This window comes from Channa argus, chromosome 7 (assembly GCF_033026475.1).
Source record: "Channa argus isolate prfri chromosome 7, Channa argus male v1.0, whole genome shotgun sequence".
Lineage (NCBI taxonomy): Eukaryota > Metazoa > Chordata > Actinopteri > Anabantiformes > Channidae > Channa > Channa argus.
In genome coordinates, this window is record NC_090203.1 from 21018313 (window position 1) to 21031190 (window position 12878).

At 40.8% G+C, this 12878-nt stretch overlaps 2 protein-coding genes across 6 annotated transcripts in view; both read left to right on the forward strand.

The window, feature by feature from the left end:
• dop1a (DOP1 leucine zipper like protein A) overlaps window positions 1-2778 on the forward strand; it is a 29326-nt gene extending 26548 nt beyond the window's left edge. For all 4 annotated transcript variants that reach the window (XM_067511907.1, XM_067511905.1, XM_067511908.1 and 1 more), the window contains 5 exons: window positions 669-805; window positions 890-945; window positions 1031-1195; window positions 1501-1630; window positions 1879-2778. In XM_067511907.1, coding sequence (XP_067368008.1) covers window positions 669-805; window positions 890-945; window positions 1031-1195; window positions 1501-1630; window positions 1879-2187 — 797 coding nt within the window. In that variant the 3' untranslated portion in view covers window positions 2188-2778. The remainder of the gene's footprint in view (window positions 1-668; window positions 806-889; window positions 946-1030; window positions 1196-1500; window positions 1631-1878) is intronic.
• Window positions 2779-3361: 583 nt separating this feature from the next.
• Window positions 3362-12878, forward strand: part of LOC137131093 (clathrin coat assembly protein AP180-like) — a 28382-nt gene continuing 18865 nt past the window's right edge. The window contains exons 1-2 of one of the 2 annotated variants that reach the window (XM_067511914.1): window positions 3362-3718; window positions 4074-4251. In XM_067511914.1, coding sequence (XP_067368015.1) covers window positions 4122-4251 — 130 coding nt within the window. In that variant the 5' untranslated portion in view covers window positions 3362-3718; window positions 4074-4121. The remainder of the gene's footprint in view (window positions 3719-4073; window positions 4252-12878) is intronic. The other variant, XM_067511916.1, reaches the window with a different exon arrangement.

The following is a 12878-nucleotide window of genomic DNA, read 5'->3' on the forward strand; positions in this document are numbered from 1 at the left end:
CTGTTGCAGAATTATTACAAGAATTATGTAGTGACCAGATGTTAACAATCATGATTTATGCTACAACTATCTCATGAATTACATACAACTTAGTCAATCAACCAAACCTAAACTGTACTGTAATAAGAAATGTATGTCAATGTATGACCATCTGCTTCACACAATGTTTCTTTTTAGTGGCTTTTTGTCCCCCACAGATCCTTCAGATTATTGGCTTCTTTAATTAACATACTAGAAATTCAGTTGAACCCAAAGCCTGTCCTGTTAAATTAATTCAGACTATCATCCAGTTGGTTTCTGCCTACCACTTTGGTGTATAAGTTGACTGGAATCACTTTAAACAGTGTTTCTTAATTCACCTGGTGGATGTAAGATTCACCTTTCTGTTGTCTGCAGAAGTATTGTTTTATACAAACTATTAGATGCATTCAGATTTTTGGGTATTTTCCTGAGCTTTTCATATGCTGAAGAGGGAAACAAATATTTCAGGTATTTAAATTCTGTCCGCATTTAGCTTGCAGAAGAATATGTCCCAGTGGATGATCTACACTCTGCCATTGTCTGCTACAATTTTATGCAGCAGTTGACTTTTATTTTGGAGGATCCTGAATAAAAATGAAGCCAATGGACTTATAGTCTTACAGATATTTTGATGTTTGTGTGTTCAGAGCGTCTGGTGGAGAGCCTGCGCCTGCCTCAGGTGCCTATCCTCCACGCTCAGGTGTTCCTGTTCTTCAGAGTTCTGCTGCTGCGCATGTCACCTCAACACCTCACATCACTGTGGCCCACGATGATCACTGAACTGGTAGGCATTAGACACCACTGGCTACAGTCTTGGTTTAAAACACACATACAATCACTTTCTTGATACCCTGGGATTTCGCTGTAGGTTCAGGTGTTTCTACTGATGGAGCAGGAGCTAATAGCAGATGAAGACATAACAAGGTGTGTTCTCTGTTAATAAAACCAAATTAGAAAATAGCTCTTTCCTGTGTTACTTAGTTATTTATCCTCTCCTGTCCACCTGTAGGACATCGGGGCCATCTGTAGCTGGGTTGGAGACCACCTATTCAGGAGGGAATGGCTTCTCCACTTCCTACAACAGCCAGCGCTGGCTCAACCTCTACCTGTCTGCCTGCAAGCTCTTGGATCTGGCCTTAGCTCTGCCTCCGGAGAGCCTGCCTCAGTTCCAGATGTCAGTACAAACAAATTTGGATCATGATAACATTTCCAAGTGTTTGGGTTGAGGAAATCCGTCATCGACATAATTCCCTAAAGTTGGAAATTCTTAGTGCACCTATCACTGTTTTGTATAGATGAATTTAGCTGAAATCATTGGTGATGTTTGTAGACCGTTGTTAAAGGGAAATGCCGAATCTCAGTATGTGGAGTGTTTTAAAATGGACCTGTGAATAAGATATTTGTCTCATTCTAATGCTTTATTGACTTGTCACAGATAAAAAATGGTGTTCTGTCTAACTGAGTGTTATCTTGTTACAGGTACCGATGGGCTTTCATCCCAGAGGCTTCAGATGATTCCGGCTTGGAAGTGAGACGTCAGGGGACTCATCAGAGAGAATTTAAACCCTATGTGGTGCGATTGGTAAAACTGTTGAGAAAACGAGCCAAGGTATCTGATCTTCTGTTTCTACACAAAGTTATTTAATGATAAAGACATATGACTTTAGGCCCAGTGTGTCCAAGTGTGGATGCTCCATTAAAGGTATTTGTTTACAATACCAAAATATAGCCTTATCTTTAGAAGGACTTAAAAAAAATTTCATGTTGCAGTTGATTTAATTAATGCACCAGTTCCTCTACCTGGATGACATGAACTTTTCTAAATCTATAGCCTGTTATCATTTAACCTTTCTCTAGAAAAACCCAGAGGAGGACTGTTCCACGCGAACCCTGACTTGGGAACCGGGTCACCTAATGCTGACCCTCTATGTGATCCGCAGCATGGAGCAACTGCTGCCCTTCTTTAATCTGCTCAGCCAGGTGTTCAGCAGCAAGGCCAGCAGCCGCTCAGGTCCTGCCTACACTCACAACCCCACAGAGTCCTCCTTCCCTAGCAATAAGGAGGGCCACAAACTGGAGAGTCAGAAAGTTTTCTGGAGTCGAGCTCGACAGAACATCGAAGAGATGGTGGAAAAAGACTTTTTAGAAGGACTTATCAAGACGTGAGAACAAACAGGAGGTACAGGGATAATAACTCATCAACACTAGTGAAAAACCTCAAACTGTACAGTAAACAATGGAATACAAATGGGGACAATAATTTGTACATTTTTGTATTTATAATTATTTTACTTTTCAAAATCTATTGTATTTAATTTTAATTATTTGTATATATGGAGCAGCTTTGATGACCGACTTTTAACATTTCGTGTGAGTCTTTTGGAACAAAGTGAAGATGCTGTGCCATTCCATATCGATGTGACTTAATAAAGATTTCTAATGAGAGGGTTACATGGCCTATAGGTTATATCATGACCTTTAAAATACACCACTATGTCACTGTCAGGATGTTCTGAGCTGAGCATAGTTCTTATTTCATAAAATACCAATGAAGGTAAGTCTATTCTAAACTGGAATGTTGTTTGGGTACAGACTTAATGATAATTGTTGCTGACATGGCATTAAAGGAGGTTGGTATTCAGCTGTACTGTAGAACAAATATTCAAAACATTTACTTGAGTGGAAGTAGAATTGCAGCAGAATTCACCCTTTCTGAATGTTATCTTGTTATAGGTAGATAAAGTTTAATTGCACCTCATCTAGTTGCTGTTGTTTTAAACATTGCTGAGTTGTTTAATATTTCAATGCATCATATTTTGTATGCTTATCAAATGTTTTTATTTAAATCCTAATTTGAAGTGAAATGTTGATAAAATTCTCTCTAGCTTTAGATTTAGAACCGCGTGGTTAGGAACATTGGACCTGACAAACAGCTTCATTAACAGAAATGAACAAAAGAATAAGTTACACCCCCAAAACCCAAATAACCCGTATAATGAGACCTGAGCAGTTATCAGCACCATGGACAGGGACTAATTCTGCCATTTGGTTCACACTAGCTGCAGTGCCTCATCGTGCATCATTTTTTTTGGCTCCATGATGAAGAAATCCGTGCCATAACTGAGGCAGCACGCTTCGTGTGACCTTCACGGCACGACGACAGCATGACGGGCATCAAGCTTGGTTGTGGAGTAGCTTCCGTTAACTCTTCACGTCCTCGCGCATCCGTAACCTCCAGCGTTTTCTCGTCGACTCCCTACTCTCGCGACAAAGATGTAGCAGCAGGGTCGGTAACGCTGAGTCATGTGACTCAGAGGAAGGGGGGCGGGGCCCAAGGAGAAATATAAATATATTAATAATTAAATAAACGAGGATGCAAATCCACGGATAACCCCGCCATCAAGTGAACCGCTTTGTAGCGAGCATCGCCGGGAGTCGCAGGGTGACAGTGGGCATAGAGAAGGCGTCCAGCAGGGTTGGAGGAGCAAAAATCGTTGCACTGGATGGTGGGGGGAGATGGTACTAGCCAGGGCCTGATGTCTTACTGCACGCCCCGTTGATACACAGGCACTGTCGGAGTGGTGGTGAGGATTATCCTGGAGGCTGGAGGAAGGAAGACAGGGAGGGGGGAGGAAACGACGAGCATCATCAGAGGACCGTTTTGTCAGGGAGGCTGACAGACAAATAACGCGGAACAGTAAGAAATACACGCAACATAAAAGGGTGGAAAAAAGCTAAAAATTAAAAGCTGGAGTAGGATTTTTGCATTGGATATGTTTGCTTGTTGACTGTAGACTATAATTTTTCTGAGGATACTGGCATTCGGGGAGGAAAGTCAGTTCATGATTGTTCCAGAAACGCATGCAGATCCAACACAAGCGAGTGGGAATTTCCGTTTTCTTATGCAACTCAAATTAATACGGTAGCAATTGTGTAGAAAGTGTCCCACTCTTCCTTCTGTCTAGTTCTGTTTGTTCTGTGGTGTTTTCGGGGGCCGCTGGGATCTCCAAAGGCTGCTCGTTCATTTCGGTGTTGGGGGTTTGTGGGTGTAGGACCAAATTGGACGCTTGACAGTCGAGGTTGGACTCCAAAGAGAGAAGATGTCGGGTCAAACGCTGACGGACCGCATCGCCGCGGCACAGTACACCCTGACGGGATCCGATGTGTCCCGAGCTGTGTGTAAAGCCACCACACATGAACAGACAGCCCCAAAGAAAAAGCACCTGGAATGTGAGTACATTTATCCATCCATCTATCTATTCATCTGTCCATGTGTCCTTTTGACCATCCATCCATCCTCCTCATGCACAACTAGGCCATGCACCACTAATGGTTGCCTCCCCCCATCTACTCCCCAGCATGTGCCAATGTGCTTGAAGGGATTCCTCAGCCACAGCATGCTCACACGTACCGTACATGCACACACCCCCGCATTATGCTTGATGCATACATACTTTCCTTTAAACTTAAACTGTAAAAAGCAAATCCAGTTAAAAAAAAAAAAAATAAACAGCCATTGTGCCAGGGCAGATAGGAATCGAGTAGGACAAGAGGGAAGCAACAAAGCCTTAAACCAGATATCTTTGTCCTGCTGATTGATAACTGTTTCCCTTGCTGTTCCAGTGCCAGTGAAAAAAATATTTACTAAAACATTTTTACTGCCTAACACACTAAATGACAGCTTTTTGCCTCGATTCTTTTTCAGAGAGAGCGAGAGAGATGCAATTTGTGGATTTTGTTGTAAGGCTTTCTATGAATTTCTATTACAAACACCAAAAGAATGCTGATAAAAGGCCTATAAAGTCATTGAAAGGTCTTAATGCAAATTGTGCAGTATGCAGTTGGCGAGAGAGCTTCTATATTTAAATGATTGTTGAAGTTGATTTTAACATAAAATATTATGCATAAATCCGCTTAAGGAAATGCAAGTATTTGCCATTAGGATTTCAGCTCCGTAACATTTCTTGATTTCAAATGCTGACTGCTGTCAGCTGTAAAAAAAAAAAAAAAAAATCACAAAAAGCTATATGCAACATATATCACCAAGACTAACATGATATTAGGGAGAAATAATACATTATTGAAAAAATAGGATGGGTTAGGATAATACAAAATGGCACCTATAGGTAGTTAAGAAGGACAGAGGGAATTACAGCATAGAAAGAAAGTAGGCTTTGGACTTGATCCCTACAAAGTGGACACATATCAAGGTTTGAGGCCTTGCACTGTATTATAAGAGGCGTCCTAGCATCTTACCTTCCTCCTGTCTTGACTGTTTAAGTTGGCAGAAATGGTAGCGAGCTTAAGTTGGCAAACCCAAACCCGGTGGGAGAAATCCATTTGCCAGTCTGTTCGTGTCCTCAGTGAAAAAATGAAACTGAATGTTGAACTGTGAGAAATCACGGCACATCAAAATGGAAAGCTCGCCCACCTACCAAAGTGTGTGTCAGCACTTTGTTGTTGTGGGCCGGTGCAGAGGAAGCACTTCCATTTCACGTGTCCTTTTCCGATATACTTCCCCACTTGTCTTGTCCTTTTGGTTTATCCCCTGAGTTCAGGATTGCCGCAGCGGATCATTGTCCACATGTTGATTTGGCACAGTTTTTACCCCGGATGCCCATATTGACGCAACCCTCCCCAACGTCGAATGGGCTGGGGATGGGAATGGGCTGTTAGGGGTTCAGGGTCTTGCCCAGAGACACTTCGACATATAGCCTGGACCGGGGATCGAACCATGGATGACTGCCTTTACCAACTGGACTACAGCTGCCCCTGATATGCTTCCCCACTAAAAATAGAAAAAAATATTAAGCTATAAGCTATGAGAGAAAATAAAGGTGCCATGTGGACAACTGCTCCTGCCAACAATTTAACAAGAATAAAGAATTTGTCATCTGTTATTGACTCATAAGTTAAAGACAATTCCTGCCTAGTGTTTCCTATGCACTATGAGTTGTTGTACTACTCCAGCCTTACCAGGTGGTCTATGATCAGTAGCCCCTGGTGGCTTATGTTAGCTAATGTTATCACGTTTTAAAATAGTGGTTGACAGTAATAAGTATGTTTGCTGCCTTAATCCCCTGCGGTGTATCTGTCTTCCTGTTAAACCACATTTTAGCCATCTGACAAACAAGCTAGAAGATGGTTTCAAATGTCTCAAGATAATTTTTGGAAATGAGTTTTACTTAAGACCCCATGGCCCCACACTGCTGCACCATCAAACCTTGCATAGTGTTGCAAACCCAAACAACAAATATGTGAATAGTGAATTGAATTCCCAGTGTCTCAGATAAGAGGCCTCAGGGAAGTTGTCTGACATTATATCTGATTTGACCCTGAACTGACATTTACTAAATGTGCTGCTTGAATTTACTGAAAAATACCCTTTATGCCAGTAGTTCCATTGTGGCCCTCAGCAAAAACATCCACCTGAAAAGTTAACATAACCTGTGGCCATATCCTCCATAGTGCTGACTTTACCGCTGTCTTTACTCTGGTTTGTGTTTCACATAGAAAAGCTTGACATCCACCATTTGTCCCTCCCACACAAAACAAACCTTAACATTATTAAAGCCACATTAACATTATCTATTATACATTATCCATGTTTATAGAACTGCAGTGTAAGTCCTTCATCTTCTTAATTAGCTTCCCATTATGTTAATGTAGCCTGTCAAAAAAAAATGGGTAATCTCCACTGTGTGCACATGCAATATACTATGCTTTATTAACTACTACAGTCACATCTTTGGCTCCTTATATCTCCTCCTGGTCTGTGTGTGTGTGTGTGTGTATGTTATCTATCTATCTATACATATACACTCTGAATTAAAGAGATCATAACGGGGCGATGTCAACTCTGTTTTCTTTTTTAAAACACAGTACTCTGCCTTTGTCGAACAAAGTCCGACAGAAAATCTAACTAACACAAAGTTCCTTGTAGAAGTCTAAATAAGTCACTTTTTCCTGTGGATTTTTCGAAATTCAGACAGTTCTGGTTGTGGATCAGCTGCATTTGTCTCCACTTGTTTTACATTTCTCTCCCTCTGCACTATCAATCTGTTGCGACATAAACACAGACAGAAAAGTTGAATAGTAGCATTTTCTGTCACCATACAAATCTGTGCACCAGGCTTCCAAAAGACGTCCAAGCATACTCTTCGGATTATTATACCTCAAAAACAGTATATCAGGTATATTCTTTAGGGTTGGAGATTTGGGCCACAAACTGACAACTTTATGGGCAAGTGATGGCTCAAAGAAAAAAGCAATCCCACTAAGTGCACAATAGTAAATATGTGTTCACAGAGGTTTGGCAAGAACAGACGTATTTGCCAGTTTTTTGAACAGCCTGGCAGATCACAAGTCCTCTGAGCCCATAAAAGATTAGAGCTCAGGCAGCAGCACAGTGTCTGACACATGGCCTGTTTGTGTCACATAGAAGGATCCTGGTAATGGAGAGCTGCTACATGTGTGTGTGCCTGTGTGTTTGTACGTGTGCACGCATGCACTCACAAAAAAGGTGCATGTATTCCACATGCCTTTGGCAACATTGCAGTACTTGAGTGAGGATCCAATTGAGTTTCTTTTTTGGACTGGAGCAGGGTGGTGCAGCTGGCCGAATGAGCCGACATTTGCCAAGCATCCAGACAATTAGTGAATAAAGAAAGTCACTGCTAAGTAGATTCGTGGAATTTTCCAGTAGTATGAAATCTGAAAAAAAAAAAAAAAGTTAATTTGTGCAGTAACAACAGTAATAGCTTTCTGTTTTGTGTACTAAAATAAAATAGGTTAGCACTGTAATCTAAAGGAGTTTCTGTCCACTAATTGCTCTATGCAGCACTGTTTTGGTCTGCAACTTCAACAAATATGTGCCAGGGCAGATAAAATGTGCAAAGCACAACTGAGCAATTCGATCCATGTTAAATCACTGGTTATGGCCGTGTTACTTGGCCTCAACTCAACTGAACACCGCTATCAAAACCCTTAAAGTACAGTAGTAGTATCTATTGGAGGACCGGTGTTCCATCCTTCCAGTAGAGTTCCAGAGACTGGGAAAATGAATTCCAGGGCACACTGAAGAAAAAAATCTAAATGGAGCTGATGGGAACTGTCTTCTCATAGACATTTGTGCTTGCAACTAGACAATTATGTCAAAATATACAGTGTCTTTATTTCAACAACTGGGGTTGTATATAAGCCACCATTGAGTTTATGTTATTCAGAAAGATGTCTCTCCATTTGGTGGAGTAATGTAACCATCTTGATAGAGTGAGGAATGGCACATGCAAGCACTAACGAGCAGTTTTTAAATATTAACAGCATAAAGTGATGCCTAAACAAAATATTTTAATCCAAAAATTCTATTTTTAAAATGGTAAATGGCCACTTATATAGCGCTTTTATCCAAAGTGCTTTACAATGTTGATTTCCATTTACCCATTCACACACACACCGACGGCGGTGGCCGTGTGTGTGCAAGGCGCTCACCTGACCCACCGGAGGCAGCTTAGGGTTCAGTGTCTTGCCCAAGGACACTTCGACATGTAGCCGGGAACGTGGATCGAACCACTGACCCTGTTCGGTCCGTGGACGACTGCCTCACCTACTGAGCTACAGCCGCCCCTTTTAACAACCCTACTTAGCTCTCTAAACTGAAAAGCACTCTGTCAGCTTTGTGTTTAGTGCAGTCGTGCTGTGTGTCTTGGGTGGATGCATCCGGGTGAATTACACAACTGTGAATTACACAATCTGGCAAATGCATCAAATAAATAATCGATAATGTCCCTTGTGTGCACACTTTTTCCTCCTCAGTCAGCGCTGCCTAACATAAACACCAGCATCTAAATGGTCAAAGGGCCCTTATATTATTATTATTATTGCTTTCATCCTTGAAGCAAGTGAAGGTTCAACCAGTGGCTGCTTCTGATTTATCCCAGCACAGACAAAAAAGGGCTTACAACGAATACTTGAAGTTGATGTTTTTGTGTTTCGGTCAAGACAAAACCTAAGCTTCTTTTCAATGAGGATCCAAAGGTACAGAGCACAGATCAAAGGACAAGTACGCTTTTTTTTTTCAGCCCAGTGGGACACAGCTAGAGAACTGGTGTAACACGGTTTAAACGTCTTCCACATCGATATTGCTGTTGGTAAAGGCAGGAACCGCTACACTGCAGTTTCTAAAAGGCCTCAGTCTCTATCTCTTGCCACTGTTGTTTGACCAAACTGTTAAACCTCCTGCTGTTTTGGGGCACACAGACAGGTGAATTGCTCAAACGGTTATGTTTCAAAAATATACAACATCATTTTCTCTTCTCTTTCCTTTTTACATCCACGTTTAAACCCAGACACGGCTTGTCTTTATAACCTTGCTTCTGATCAAGCATCGCAGCTAAGACTCTCTGTGTTTGCTGCAATAATTATCACCAACTCTGCTGCCACTTCTAAATCAAGGCCCTCCAATTAACAGTTTTTTTTTTTTTTTTGACACAGAGATGCGTTAAAACTCTTCTCGAAGCAAATGTAGAATAAAGCTAAGCTAAAGCCAACTCTCCACTGTACCATCAACATCATTTTTTAAAAAGTATACATTGGAGCCTTAACTTCTGGCTTCAGTTACTAGAATTACTACAATCTAAATACAGCCTGGATTAGAATGAGGGGCAGCAAACTTAAACACTGAGCATCTACACTAACATGTAATGGAGTTTAAACCTCCCCAATGCCCCCACTCTGCCTCTCAAATGTGTTAACACATTGATGGTGACTAATGGGGTAACAGCAGCATAGCAGCCAAATACGAGTCAACACCCTCAGTTTATCTTTCTCATGACACCCCCTTCTGCCCCTCCCCTCCTTTCTTGTATGTTATAACAAGAAAGCAAACAATCAAAAGTGTTGTACTACTCCTTTATTGTTGGAACCATATGGATTATGTTGATATTGCTATTGGAAAAATGAACCATCAAAGAAAAACCTGTTACAGAATACAAATATTAAGTTATTAGCCTTGCTTTGTCACCAGTTTGTTTTCAGGTTTGGCTTTTTCCTTCAGGTATTAACCTGCCAGACATTTGGAAAGGTATTTGCATCTCTTAGCAACACTAACACATTCTGTTGGAGCACTGGTGTCCACGGGCTGTTACTCTGTCAATGCTGTGGAAAGCCTTTGGTTTAGACAGACTGTCTAGACACTCCAAGCATGAACAAAACATCAAGTTGAAATGCAGTTTTTATTGAAGGGGTTAGGGTGTGATATGCCTGAAAAATGTCCGTGGAGCTGAGTAAAGTAACACTTTTAAGCACCTCCGCCTGCTGTCAGTGTGTATATCTTCAGTGTAACTACTGCTAGTTATATCGCCTCAGTTACAATCCAGCGTGTTCGGATTTTTATTGGACGGCAGTGTGTGGTCTCTCCTGCGAATACTCTCTGCTGTCAGAATGCAGCAAGTTGAAATAAAGAATTGGACATGTACAGTAAGCTTCTTTAAGGAAAATCATAATGTTTTTACACTCATAAATATAGAAATAGCCCAATCTGGATACATCCAAACAAATTACCAACGAAATAATGATATAAAAGAGATATTACAATACTTATTACAATAATTTAAATACAAGTAAATGAAAGATTATTAGATGTATCTGTGTCCTCTAAAGGATGAGAATACTGTAAATCCTCACTAATATGCAATTGAAAATTCAAGTTAGAATCAAACAACACACCTACGGAGTACATGTTCTGGGCCAATGGTAAAAAGTATTATCAGAAGACTATTGCACATTTATTCACTATTATAAAGCAAAGTAGTGTAGTTATCAGGCTTCACATGAACAGATGTTTAGGTGATTGTGTGGCTGATTGCTGAATATCGTTAACATAAAGATGCTATTCCCACGTATATGGAATAGAATATGGAAAAAAACACTGTCTGATTACCGAGTAGAGGGTGACCCCATCCTAGATCAGCCAAGCAAGTGCACATTTTAAATGGCATACCAGTCTCCAAGAGTCGTCCAAGACATTTCTATTTTATGCTGTTACAATTTAACAAGGGTTTCAAATTGTTGCACATAGCACAAACACTAGTTAATTGGCGAATTAAATTTTAAAGTCCAAATTGAAACATTGAGAACTTATGTGCATCATTTTGTACAATCTCAGAGGGCTCAGAAACTATCTTAAAAACTGTAAAGAGTAAAACTTGATAGGTCAGGCTAAAGCTACCATGACCATGTTAGTATCACAAGAGGCTGACAAAAGACTTTTTCCGAGCATCCCTCAGCCTCTCTGTTTCACAGCTCCTTCTCATATACCGCATTTCCCCTTTTCTTCATCACGCCTCGAGTTTCCATTATGCAAGTTCTGCAGACAGGATGGGAAGAAACAAAGGAATGTTAGAAGCAGGTTGGACTACAGTGCTGATCTCACAGCAGGTAGCCTTGAAAGCCACAGAATGCTTCTCTAATGTCAACCACTGTGTGGGCCATTCTACTAACAGTGTGTATCCAGACTAATGGGATGGGACCAGGATCCCTCATACAGCTGTTTTCAGACCATTATCTCGAAATCAGAGCATCAAATTAATTTGCTTCCTCTTCTTAATATTGCCAACCTCTCCCCATTGTGTCTTCTCAGTCCTCTTTTGAAGTTATCTGGGGGTCACAGTGCCTTTCAGCCTGCCAGTTGAAAGATAAAAACTGTAATATACGAGTGCAGTTGTATCTTTGGTGTGATTTTGTGTGTTTGAAGAATAGAATGCTTGTCCTTAGTACAGGTACAGCATGGTTTACAGGTAAGCAGCTGGTGGAGCAGCCTTAGCAGCTCACCCAAGGCTGCATTTCAATAATGCGGAGAGGCTTGGGTTTCCTGCTGTTTTATTAGTCTCTCTGACAGCTGCTTCAAGACCCAACTCTGCAATAAAAAAAGGGTCCCAAAAAGTATTTGACTGATTCATAATTTAGCAGGGACCCTGTGGGAACATTTGCATTGTTTTCAAAAGTTTGAAATAGTTTCAAAAGTTGCCCAACTGTCCCACAGTAACACTGTATTTGCCTTTCAAAATGCCATATACAGTTTATAAAGGATTACTACACGTCCAGACTTTTTGTGCTGTGGCTGGGATACCAGTCAGTTCTCAGAGGAAATGCTGGACTTACCAATCAGTTAGGTCTAATCAGACTTTTAAAATTCTTTTTATTAATGTAGCGATAAAGTCCAGCATCTAAAATATTCCTAAAGCATACAAGGGGTTTCGGACAAACATCAGATATATATTGTATTTAATCAGAGGATGTACTTTCTACATAGCACCAATTTGGGTATTCAGATTCCTGCAGATGCCCAGATGCTGACATTGAAGTGTGTGGGCATGTGTGTGTGTGTGTGTGTGTGTGTGTGCGCGTGTGCGTTTTACTTATCCAAAATATTAGACTACCCACTCATGTAAATACTGCTCAGAGTATCTGAGTTCAAGGTTTTTTAATCTGACTGAGAAATGACCTTTTCTGTATCCGGCCTCAACTCTTAGTGACGTGGCCAAATTCAGTGCTGAAAACATACAACAAAATCATCTGGACATGATTTTAATACTTACAGTATATATACTCATTCTTTCAATCATTTTAACTATTGCAACTTTCCCACCTCCCACCCCTTCTGTTATTCTTTGGTTCTGGACAGATAGATATATTTTTCTCTCTTTGAAAAAAGAAATTCTCAAGTCTCCAGAAAATAAAATACATCTCAGCCCCATTATTTGGTTCAGCATTGGTGGATATCCGTCTCCTGCCTGGGAGCAGAATCAGCACCTGAAGGAAAAAAACAAGCATCAAGGGTTTTTTATTTAGACAAGAAA